The sequence below is a fragment of the Notechis scutatus genome, chromosome 13, assembly GCF_049901735.1.
Source record: "Notechis scutatus isolate UNSWTSFEM ecotype Mainland chromosome 13, rNotScu1.2, whole genome shotgun sequence".
In the NCBI taxonomy this organism is placed as follows: domain Eukaryota; kingdom Metazoa; phylum Chordata; class Lepidosauria; order Squamata; family Elapidae; genus Notechis; species Notechis scutatus.
The window spans coordinates 10,145,865-10,158,063 of NC_142021.1; the positions used below are offsets into that span (position 1 = coordinate 10,145,865).

The window sequence follows — 12,199 nt, forward strand, 5'->3', positions numbered from 1 at the left end:
TGCTTTCTAAAGCCTTAGTAAGACCACACTCGGAATACTGCATCCAGTTTTAGACACCACAATATAGAAAAGGTGTAGAGATTGTGGCAGAGAGTGCAGAGAAGAGCGACAAAGATAATGGAGGCTGAAACACAGGAAGAAGAGTTGCAGGAATTGGGTATGTCTAGACCAGGGGTCTCCAACCTTAGCAACTTTTAAGACTTGTGGACTTCAACTCCCAGAATTCCTCCTCCAGACCTGTTCTGGGAGTTGAAGTCCACAAGTCTTAAAGTTGCCAAGTTTGAAGAGCCTTGGTCTAGACTCTAGCCTAACTAAAAGAAGGACTACAGGTGATATGATAGCAGGGTTCCAATATTTGAGGGGCTGCCCCAAAGAAGAGGGAGTCAAGCTATCCCCCAAAGCACCTGAAGGCAGGAGAAGCAGCAATGACGGGAGAAAACTAAGAAAATTCCTAACAATGAGAACAATTAACCAATGGAACGACTTGCCTTCAGAAGTTGTGTGAATGCTCCAGCCATTTTCTCCCTTCCTTTAAAAGAGCTGTACAAGAGCTCCAGCGACTTTACCCCTGCAGGATGCCCTAAAATGCCATCCAATGGGTGCCAACCTGCTTTGGCATTCCCCTGGTCACCTGAAATTCCCCCTACCCCACCCCAACCCCGCTTCCCCCAAATGATAAAGACTGCCGAGAAGGACATGCTCATTATCAAACTAGAAGTCGTTTTATTTCTCGCTTGTCACGTTTTAATAAAATAGGGCATGAAAAATAAGCTGTATATTACAAATAGAGAAAGCTAGATATATATACAAGCCAGGCACACACCTCCATGTGCCCAGATTTATTGATTTTTTTTTTGGGGGAAGAGATGGAGGAAGATGGGAGTGTTTTCTTGATCTATTCATGGATTGAATCTATTTAACAATGGGAAAGAGTCAATAAGCCCCTTTGGATTCTTTTCATTGCCTGGCCCTCCCTCCCTCCCTCTCTCCCTCCCCCCTCCTTTTAAAACGTGTAGGATTTCCATTAAAAAGCCACAAAGTGTAACTCCAAGAAGGGCTCCTAGGGACTAGAACCCCTCTGTTCTTTTGTTAAGAGTCCCTTCTGTCCCTTTTATGTCTGGCAACTTGTTTCGTATTTCAAGGCATGGGTGTGGGTTGTGGGGGGGAGGGAACAAGGGGAACAAAAACGCAGGAAGAAAAAAAAAAACACCACCCTGTATTGCACATTATTTTCCGTGGAGGAGGGAGCATTTGGAGAGACCATCTTGCGTGATAAAAGGCATTTAAAAAGAAAAGAAAAGAAATGAAATTGAGAACAGTTTCTGCTTTTGCAAAGATTTCAGGGCGAATGCAAACTTCTGTTTCTTCTCCGATCTGGTTGCTTCCCTAACATTCTCTTTCAAGTTTTTCCTCTTTTCTTTAAAAAAAAAAAAAAAACTCTACCAATACAGTACTTATGTCTAAAGGGTTAGAAACCTAAGCAAACCAAATTCCAATATTTACAAGTCAGAAGGCGCAAGTTTTTCAATCCCCAGAAGTCTTGGCCAAACAATCAACAGAGGAAGGAAGGAAGGAAGGAAGGAAGGAAGGAAGGAAGGAAGGAAGGAAGGAAGGAAGGAAGGAAGGAAGGAAGGAAGGAAGGAAGGAAGGAAGGAAGGAAGGAAAGGAGAGAGAAAGGGCAAATGGGGAAGGGGGGGAAGAAGGAGAAAGGGGGGAAGGGAAGGAAGAAGGAAGGAGGGGAGGAGGAAGGAGAAAGGGTGGAAAGGAGGAAGGAAGTAAGGAAGGAAAGGGAAAGCTAGGAAGGAAGGAAGGGGGAAAGCAAGGAAGGAAGGAAAGAAAGAAAAAAGGAAGGAGGAACGGAAGTAAGTTTTAGTAAAGTTTTTCAAAGCATGTAAAAACTAGCAAACTAAGAGGAGAGGGAAGGAAGAGAAAAAGGTAAGAAGAGAGAAAGGAAAGGAGGAAAGAAAAAAAAAGAAAGAAAAGGAAGGAAGGAAGGAAGGAAGGAAGAGTGTGCTTATGTTTGTTTAACATTCGAGGCACTAATTTTTTTCCCCTGTCACCTGACTTTTAATTTTAATATTTCAACTCTTTTTCTTAATTTGCTGTTTGGTAAGACAACAGAAATTCTAAAAGCATTTTTTTAAAATAAAAATCTTTAGTCCTGACTGCTGACTACTTGGAGCATCTCTTTCAGTTGCTTTCCAAGTATGCTGACTTGTAATATTATTATGGTCTGGTGGTCCAGTGGGGTCACAAGCAAGTCGGGGGTTGCAAAGCCGGCTCATACTTTGCGTGGCGAACTTTGGGCAGAGGCAGCTGGCTCGTCTTTTTGTAAAGACTCCCACCTGCCACCATGCTGGTGGATTTTCTCCGAGTCCTGTTCTTGATCCTCCGGCTGCAAACCCCTTGCCAGGACTGCAGAGTTTTGGAGGTCCAAATCCAAACCCCGCTGGTAATGCCCACCACCAGCAGCATGAAGATCTTGACCATAAAGATCTCCACGGCCGGAATGGAGTCGCTCATGGTGCAGTCCGGGTGCTTGGTGTGGTTGTTGACCTTGCATTTTTGCTGGGTGGCCAAAACCCTCCAGTAACCCATGTTCAGCCTTTCGTAAAAGTAACACGCAATGACGCACGTAGCTGGCACGGTATACAAGACGGAGAAGACCCCGATCCTCACCATGAGCTTCTCCAGCTTGTCGGTGTTCTCCCCGCCAGTTTTCATCACCCTCCTGATGTGGAAGAGAGCCACGAAGCCCGAAAGGATGAAGGACGTCCCCACAATGAGATAGCAAGCCAGAGGGACGAGCACGAAGCCAGTCAGCGCATTGACGTCCATGCTGCCAACGTAGCACAAGCCCGTCAACTCATCTCCGGCCACCCGGCGCATGACTAAGATCATAATAGTCTTCACCGCAGGGATGGCCCAAGCTGCCAAGTGAAAGTAGCTGCTGTTGGCTTCGATGGCCTCATGGCCCCACTTCTTCCCCGCGGCCAGGAACCACGTCAAAGTCAGGACCACCCACCACAAGGAGCTGGCCATGCCAAAGTAGTAGAGGATGAGGAAGACCAAGGTGCAGCCGGTGCTCTCCAAGCCTTCTTGAATGACGTAGAGTTGGCCGCTGTCCGGGTTGCAGGCGATGTTCTCCGCGCCGGAGAAAAGGCGGGCAATGTAGCCCACGGAGTAGACGCAGTAGCACATGGACAAGAAGATGATGGGCCTCTCGGGGTACTTGAAGCGTTGGGGGTCGACCAGGAAGGTCAGGACGGTGAAGGCGCTGGAGAAGAAGCAGAGGATGGACCACACCGCCATCCAGATGACCGCAAACCGCTTGTCCTCCCAGCTCCAGTAAACGTCCACCCCGGTGGTGCAAAGAGGAGCACAAGATCCGCTCTTCTCCACGTGGTGGAACTTCCCGGGGTTCTCAGGAGAGCCGGCCCAGCCCGTCCTTCTGCTGGGTCAGGTCGTGAGCAGCGCTGTGGGGCCTCTGGGGCCACAGCATGGGAGGGAGCATGCTGGACCCCCGGGGAGGTTCCTCGGAGCCGTTGCTGGGGGCTTCCATGCACAAGTAGTTGGGGTCATTCTTGTTGGGCAGTTTGCTGCAGTCCAGGGAGTCCGGCCACCTGAAGTTGAACTGCTCCATGATGGGCGAACACTTGAGCCGCGCCTGCTCGCACATCACCCGGCAGGCTGGGATGGGCGTGGACACCTGCTCGGTGCACATGGGGGCGTAGAGGGAGCAGAGGAAGAATTTGAGGTGGCCGTGGCAGCCGTACTCCACCAGCGGGGCGAACTCGTGGAGTTGGATGGCCGCGTCCTGCTGGTCCTCGTGGCCCATCAAGTTGGGCATGCGGGTCATGTTGTAGCCGATGTCTTTGCACATGGGGATCTCGATGGGTTGGCACCGACCGTCGCCGGGCCGGTCGGTGTCGATGGAGCTGATGCCGAAACAGGAGCACACCAGATGCAACACCACGCCCAGCGTCGGTCTGGAGCTCCGCCGCCGTCGCCCGCAGCTCATGTTGGCCAACTCGGAAGCTGCCCCGCCGCTCCGCGGAGCCCCCAAGTTCTGATGGCGGGGCAAGGAAGGGAGGGAAGGACGGAGAAGTGGCCAACAGGGAGAAGGGGGGGTCAGATCAAGGGCACTCCGGCCAGCCGGTTCTCTCCCGAAGCCCTCTGGCGAAAGGACTCAAGCCGCATCCAGTCTGGCTTCATGGCAATCGCTGCGAAACCCAAAGCTTCGTTCACTTCCACCCAAAGCCTGAAATTCCCACGCTTGTCTGGGTCCGCAGCCCGGGTTGGGGTCTCAAGCTCGGTCGGCCAGAGGAAGAGGAAGAGGACGCGCGCCTCTCGCGGCGCTCCATGCGCGGGGTGACTTATAGCGGCTCGGCATGCCGGGGAACCGTTTCCAAACCCTTCCACGCCGCTCTCGCTCGCCCGCAGCCGGGGAAGCTGGATGCAAAATTTGCCCGGCTCCTTCTCTCTGCAGATCCCCCCCGGGGAGGTCGCTGGAGGGGGAATCCGCTGCTGCTCCCCCGTGCTGGCCAGCTCCTTGCTTTCCCGAGCCGGCTGCGGGCGCTCTCTCCGGCTGCTGCTGCTGAGCTTTCTGCCCCGAGAAATCGGGCGCTCCGTTTGACTTTGCGTCTCCGCCCCCTCGGTTGGAGAAGGAGGGCTCGGCCGGGCTGGGTGGGGAAAGAGAGAGGGGAGGACAAGAGAAAGCGGCCAGCCGGAGGGAAGGGAGAGCCGGGGCCGCCACCTGCGTCCGGATCGCGATGGAACGCTGGGTGGCCAAGGCGCGCGTAAAAGCGCAACGCCCTCTCCAAAACCGCTCGCTTTCTCCAGAGCGCTCGCTCGCCAAAAAAAGTAAGTCCAGGGCTTTGCAGCTGCTGAAGTCGAGAGAGGAGGGGGAAGGGGGGTTAGGAGGCGGGAGCAGCAGCAAGAGACCGTGATGCGGACCCCGCGCACGCGCACAGCTCCGGCCATAGTCCCCCTCCTATTTCCCCCCTCCTTCCCCTGGGCTCCCCTCCGCCTCCTTTGCGCGCCTCTCTCGTTTTGCATGAGAAAAGAGGCGAAGCCGGCTGTCCCTTTTGCGCCGGCACCTACGGGGCGCCTTGGAGCTGAAGAAAGGAAGCCGGGGTTGGGGGTACGGGAGCGGGGGGGGGGGGGGTTGAAGAGAGAGAACAAAAAAGAGAGAGAAGCCCTTGATCGGCGCGCGTTCCCAAAGCTTCCCTCGTTTCTTCCTCCCCTTCTTCCGCCCTCTTTAAGTCTTTCTCAACTTTCTCTCCAGATATTGCAAGCAGGGGAAAAGAGCGTTGTTTGTAAGGAAGGAGGAAAAGAGGAGGAAGAGCTTACAGCCCGTCTTTAGGGGTGTTTACTGATTTATGTTTTTCTTCCAGAATGTGGCCAGGGTTATCCCTAGGTGTGGGAGGTTTTGGGCTAAGAATCTGGTCCCTACCATTCCTTGAGCCTCCATCTGGATCTCCTTGATCTGCTCTGCCACACTAGCTGCCATCCTCCTCCTCCTCCTCCTCCTCCTCAATCCTCATCATCCACCCCACCTTTGTTTCCAAGAAGCAGAAGTTCCTTTTTAGATCCATCCTCATTTCATTGTTAGAGGTTGCCAAACCTCCTGATCAGAAATGATGGACTTTGCAACGTTCTGAAGATTCTGGAACACAATTTTTGGAACCTTCTGGTGAACCTTGTCAACTTTGCAGATGTGTGGACTTCAACTCCCACAGTTCCCAAGACAGCATCGGAGATAAATTTGGTGAAGCGTGGCTGGCTGGGGAATTCTGGGAGTTGAGATCCGCCCTCTTGATACATTCAGTAGTTTTTTTTTTAAATTGAAGATGGAGAACTACATTTGATTTTGAAACGATATGCCAGCAGAAGCGTCCTCTCCAAGCCCAACATCTCCTTTTAATTACACTTAATTAGGATTAAAATGACATGGCATTACTCAACATCTGATAACCTCCAACAGATGACACAATTTATTCTAGATCTAGATCCTTTCAAAATTACAAGTTGGTGTCAACTTCTGGAGGCTAGAAGTTGTAGCAACTTCTGAAGAATCGGATCTAAGGGGTTTTTTTTGGGGGGGGGAGGGGGGTAGTTGGGTTTGTATGGGCAGCTTCAGTTTGAAGAAAACACCTCCCTTCCCAGCTAACTATCATCTCTGTCGCTGGCTGCCGCTTAATGCCATGAAAACAGGGCTGTAAAACTTACATGATTTAACCTGGCCGGCTGTTATTTCTGCACGTGTAAAAGGAAAGCTTTCCTTGCAAATGTCTCGATTTCCAGAGGAAGGAAGGAAGAGAGAAAAAGAGAAAGAAAGAAAGAGAAAAAAAGAGAAAGAAAGAAAAAGAAAGAGAAAGAAAAAAGAAAGAAAGAAAGAAAAAGAAAGAAAGAAAGAAAAAGAAAGGATTTGTTTAAAAGCAGTGGTGGAGGTTTTAAAGGGATTGTGTTTAAATGCTTTTTATTGCCTGAGTAATAAAGGTCTGGCTCAAAAGCTCATAAAAATCGAGTTGGCTCAGAGGTTTTGGTGGTCCCTCTGTTTATGGGATGGAAGCTTTGATGGCAAACGGAGAAGAGTTCACCCCAAACCTGAGCAACTAAATGTGATAGGCCTTTTTTCAGGGGAGAGGGGCACTAAAGGACTTAATATCACCCCCTCCCAAACAATAGGGTGATAAAGTGAAAATACCCCTAAAGAATGAGACAGAGAAATATTGCATTTCTTCAATCTAAAGGGGAGGGGGATGCATGTTGCATTTGGAAGGGAAAAAGCCACGGAGGAGAAGTCTTCAACGATTTGTCTGTAGAGATTCTTCAGAACTGAAGAAGCTTCTAGGATGGGAAACGAAACGCCTTCAAAGAAAAAACAAAGTCCAGTTGGCTCTTGAAAAAGCACCTTTGGGACAAGCAGGACCTAGAGGACTGAGAATCTCCATTGACATCTTTCCTTTCCTTTTCTTTTTCTTTTTCCTTTCCTTTCTTTCCTTTCCTTTCCCTTTCCTTTCTTTTTCCTTTCTTTCCTTTCCTTTCCTTTCCTTTCCTTTCCTTTCCTTTTTCCCTTTCCTTTCCTTTCCTTTCCTTTCCTTTTCTTCCTTTCCTTTCCTTTCTTTCTTTTTCCCTTTCCTTTCTTTTCCTTTCTTTCCTTTCCTTTCCTTTCCTTTTTTTCTTTCCTTTCCTTTCCCTTTCCTTTCCTTTCCTTTTCCTTTCTTTCCTTTCCTCTTTCCTTTAGTTTCCTTTCCTCTTTCTTTTCTTTTCCTTTCCTTTCCTTTCCTTTCCTTTCCTTTTTCCTTTTCCTTTCCCCTTTCTTTTCTCCTTTCCTTTCTTTCCCTTTCCTTTCTTTTCCTTTCCTTTCCTTTCCTTTCCTTTTCCCTTTCCTTTCTTTTCCTTTCCTTTCTTTTTCCTTTCCTCTTCTTTCCTTTCCTTTCTTTCCTTTCCTTTCCTTTCCTTTCCTTTCCTCCTTTCTCTTTCTTTTCTTTTCTTTCCCCTTTCTTTTCTTTCCCCTTTTCATTTTCACTTTCCTTTCCTTTCCCCTTTCCTTTCTTTTCCTTTCCTTTCCTTTCCCCTTCCCTTTCCTTTCTTTTCCTTTCCTTTCCTTTCCCCTTCCCTTCCCTTCTTTCCCCAAAGTGCTTTTTTCCAGGGGCAACTGGACTTTCTTGTCTTTCTTTGAAGATGTTTCGCTTCTCATCCAACAAGTTTCTTCAGCTGAAGAGGCTGAATGAGCTAAAGAAGCTCCTTGGATGAGAAGCGAAACACCTTCAAAGAAAAAACAAGAAAGTCCCAAAATTGCCTCTTGGGAAAAAAAAAGCACCTTTGGGACAACCATGACCTGGAGGGCTGACAATCTCCCTGGACATCTGTGGAAAAGTTGCCCTGGATGACGAATAAAGGTGAATGTTTGTAGCTCAAGCTTGAAATGAGTTCTTGGATGCTGTCTGAGCATTGGTTGTTTTCTTGCAGGTGTTTCATTTCCCAAGGTAGGAAATATCCTCCGTGCTAAAAAGGAAGTGAGGTTTGTACAGTGAAAGAGGAGGAGGATTCACTTAACAACGGCGGCAAGAAAAGTCACAAAACGGGGCAAAGCTCACACCTGTTTCACTTAGCAATGGAAATTTAGGTTGTACGTTGAGGGCCACCTGTAATTAGCTTTGGAATTTGGGAGGGGGGGGCGCAAAGGCTGCCCAACATTGTATAAATAACGAGTCGATTGCCATGGGTTTTTTTTTTTTGCTGGGACATTAAGGGTGAAAAGTCTGGTCGTTAAAGTCGCTTTTTTTATTTCCCGGGACTGTCGTAACCTTGAACGAAAGGAATGGTTGTGACCACTTGTATTCAGAAAGAAAAAGCAACTAAACAGATCGTAGTTTTGCAGAGTATATGAACTGGATTCCGAGTCCTTCTATGTGTTTTGTGTGTGTGTGTGTATGTAGGTGTTATATGTATGTGTGATTTATGTCTTTATTTTGGAACATTTGGTTGCATTCCTGGGCCTTGGTAGAGGCCTTAGCTAGACACACACACACACACACACACACACACACACACACACACCTATTTATGCACTCCAAAGAGTCCAGACCAGCATAAAGCCGCCCTCTCTGAAAGTGGATTAATAAAGAATTTCTATTCTCTCTGAAACAAAGCTTGTTTTTCTTTGCCGTCCTATGCACTGTAGACCTTTCTATGCGCCCCTCGGTTGGGGGTCACGGAAAAAAAAAAAAGAGATTCATACGGAGGGAAATTCAGAAAGATACACCCCCCCTTCTCTCTTGCTCTTTCTCTGAATAGGGTTCAGATGACTATAAAACCTCCTGTGCCGTCTGTCCTGCTGCCAACACCATCAGAAATAAGTCTTTAAAGAAACTTTAATAAAAGTTGGAGTGAAACGTGAGGGTTTTCCTTCTTGTCCAAAATACAGCATGTCTCTCCCTAGTTCCTGTTTGTCTTCATTTTTGCTGGGAAAGGTGGGAAGAAATGAAATATGAAACAGTCACATGCAAACTCACAGATTCCCCTGTAGAAATCCTGTCTGTTAATGGATCTGACTTCTCCTGTCTGTGGAACTTTAATAAAAGTTGGAGTGAAACGTGAGGGTTTTCATCCACTCTGGATAATTTGCTAGTCTCTGACTTATTTTTTTCTTTTCTTTCTTTCTTTCTTTCTTTCTTTCTTTCTTTCTTTCTTTCTTTCTTTCTTTCTTTCTTTCTTTCTTTCTTTCTTTCTTTCTTTCTTTCTTTCTTTCTTCCTTCCTTCCTTCTTTCTTTCTTTCTTTCTTTCTTTCTTTCTTTCTTTCTTTCTTTCTTTCTTTCTTTCTTTCTTTCTTTCTTTCTCCCCTCTCCCCCGTCTCTGTCTCTGTCTCTTTCTTTTTTGAAAAGATTTTTGGTGCTGGGAATTAAAACAGCCACTTTCTTGAATTAGCTTTCATTTCAGTATTGTTGCTTTAAAGAAGAGGCTTGGAGAGAAAGGAAGGAAGGAAAGAGAGAGAAAGAAAGCATGAAAGAAAGCAAAGGAAGGTAGAGAAGGGAGGGGAAAAAAAGGAAAGTATATATAGAGAAAGCAAGAAGGACAAGGAAGCAAAGGAAGGATGGAAAGAAGGAAGAAAAAGGAAGGGAAAGGAGAAAGAAAAAAAGGGAAGGAAGGATAGATAAAGCAAGAAAGAGACAAGGAAGCAAAGGAAGAATGGATAGATAGAAGGAAAGGGAAGAAAAAGGACGGGAAAGGAGAAAGAAAAAGAAAGAAAGGGAAGGAAGGATAGCTAAAGGAAGAAAGGAAGGACAGAAAGAAGGGAAGAGAGAAGGAAGGAAGGGAAGGGAGAAAGCAAGGAAAGGAAAGATCAGCAACCGGAAAAGCAATAATAAATGAAAAGGCCCTTGTGACAGCTGCTGCTGAAGAAAATATATATTTATATATGTATTTCTTTCTTTAAAAGCCCCTTTCCCACCCCTGCCAATGAGTGTTATGTGGCACAGCGGGCACCCCCGCTGGGAGAGTTTTTCTGGCCTTGGCCTCCCCTCACCCCACCCTCTGGGCAAATGTTATAGAGAGCCGAGAAAGAATTTTCTGCTTGTCTTTTTTTCCCCCTGCCTTGTTTTATTTGCCTTTTGTCTTCTTTGAAGAATGACTTTAGACATTTTATTTACATATTTAACCATGGATGAAAGCGGAGGGGTGGGGACTGGGAGCGGGGGGGAGCCGAAAGCATGTACATCCCTGGGGGAAATGGCAAGATCTTGCAATAGATGGAAATTGGGGGGGGCAAGGTGGGTTTTTTGGGGGTGGGGGTGGGGACATTGGAAGCCAAGAATTTGTTTTTAATGAAGTTTTGTAACTGAACATGATTTCAGAGAACAGGGCAAAGAGAGAGAGAGAGAGAGAGAGAGAGAGAGAGAGAGAGAGGGAGGGAGAGAGAGAGATTTTTATATATATATATATATATTAGCCCATCGCCCTAACTCTGCCCTCTTATGTAAATCCTCCCCAATTTCCCTTCCAAATGACATCATATAGAATCATAGAATGCCTCCGAACACTGATGATGTTGCCTAGTTGGGTAACGAAATGTCTGCAAGAAAATATCCAGGCTTGGAGACCACAGTCATCGTCATCCTCCTCCCTCCTCTCCCTCTCCTCTCTCCCTAGTTGGGAATAAACGTCTGCAAGAAAACAACCAAGCTCAGAGAAGGACCCCAGGTTTTCCTCTCCTCCTCCTCCTCTCCTCCTCCTCCTCCTCCTCCTCCTCCTCCTCCTCCTCTTCTCTGCAAACTCTACTCCCTTCTAGCACTGATGATGTTAACTAGTTTGGGAATGAAAACTGCAAGAAAACAACCAAGCTCAAAGAGCATGAAGGACCCCATGGTTTTCTCCTCCTCCTCCTCCTCCTCCTCCTCCTCCTCCTCCTCCTCCTCCTCCTCCTCCTCCTCCTCCTCCTCCTCCTCCTCCTCCTCCTCTCTGCAAACTCTACTCCCTTCTAGCACTGATGATGTTAACTAGTTTGGGAATGAAACGTCTGCAAGAAAACAACCAAGCTCAGAGAGCACGAAGGACCCCACGGTTTTTCTCCTCCTCCTCCTCCTCCTCCTCCTCCTCCTCCTCCTCCTCCTCCTCCTCCTCCTCCTCCTCCTCCTCCTCCTCCTCCTCCTCCTCCCTTTGCAAACTCTATTTCCTAGCATTGATGACATTACCTACTTGGATAATGAAGCAAGAAAACAACCAAGCTCAGAGAGCACCAAGGTCCCCTCCTTTCAACCCCGAGTGACAAATATCCTCCTCTTATCGGAATCATAGAACCATAGGGCCGGAAGGGACCTTAGAGGACATTTAGTCCAACCCCCTTCTCAAGGCAGGAGACTTCATGCACCTTAAAAGCCCTCTTCCTCAAGCCAGAAGCATCTTGCAACTCAGAGAGCAATGACATATTTTTGTTTGTTTGCAACTGGAACGTGGGTTGGTTGTGTTGTGTACACTCAGCCCTGGAAGGATCCTTACAGATTCCGTTGCATTGCAACGCAAAAAGAGGATTCATCTCTTTGATCCATGAACTATTCCACAGAGGCTGGAGGAAAGGAAGGGTTTGAAAAGCCTTTTTGGTTAATTGGGAGGCCAGAAACCAACCCTCTGCAGACGTGAGCCGGAAAAACAAGATAGGGGGAAAGCAAAAATAATCTCCAAAAAATCTCGATCGTGCCTCTGCGGCAAGACCTTGAACTGGCTCCCTTCAACTTCCCACGGCTTCAACAGTGACATGTTGTACTTTCCAAGCCACTAAATCTTCTCCCAAGGTTAAATTGAAGCCACACAAGCAATACTGGTCCTTAACTTGCAACCAGAATTCAGACCCACATTTTGTGTTGTTTGCTAAGGGAGAGACCTTTCTTTAAGTGAGTTTTGCCCCAGGTGACATCCTTTCTTGCCAACTGTCATTAAGAAGATCACTGCAGTTTGTCGCAGGGAGTACAGGTAGACCTCAACCAACAAACGACAATTGAGCCCAAAATTTATGTTGCGTTAAGTGAGACAATTGTTCCCCCCACCCTCCATTTTACGACTTTTCTCGCCTCATATGTTAACACACACACACATTCAAATTTTATTGATTTTTGTATTGTAGTGCCTAATAAACACCGTGTTTTCTGGGTATTTAATTTGCTCAACAATACTGATTACATTCTTAAATCTCCACCCC

The 12,199-nt window shown here is 47.3% G+C and overlaps 1 protein-coding gene across 1 annotated transcript; it reads right to left on the minus strand.

Annotated features, from left to right (window-relative positions):
- Nucleotides 1-1,798: 1,798 nt before the first annotated feature.
- FZD10 (frizzled class receptor 10) lies at nt 1,799-6,318 on the minus strand. The gene is given in 2 exon segments (XM_026692670.2): nt 1,799-3,427; nt 3,429-6,318. Coding segments are annotated over 2 exon segments (1,770 nt in total). The 5' UTR covers nt 4,022-6,318; the 3' UTR covers nt 1,799-2,250.
- Between the last annotated feature and the right edge of the window lie 5,881 nt (nt 6,319-12,199).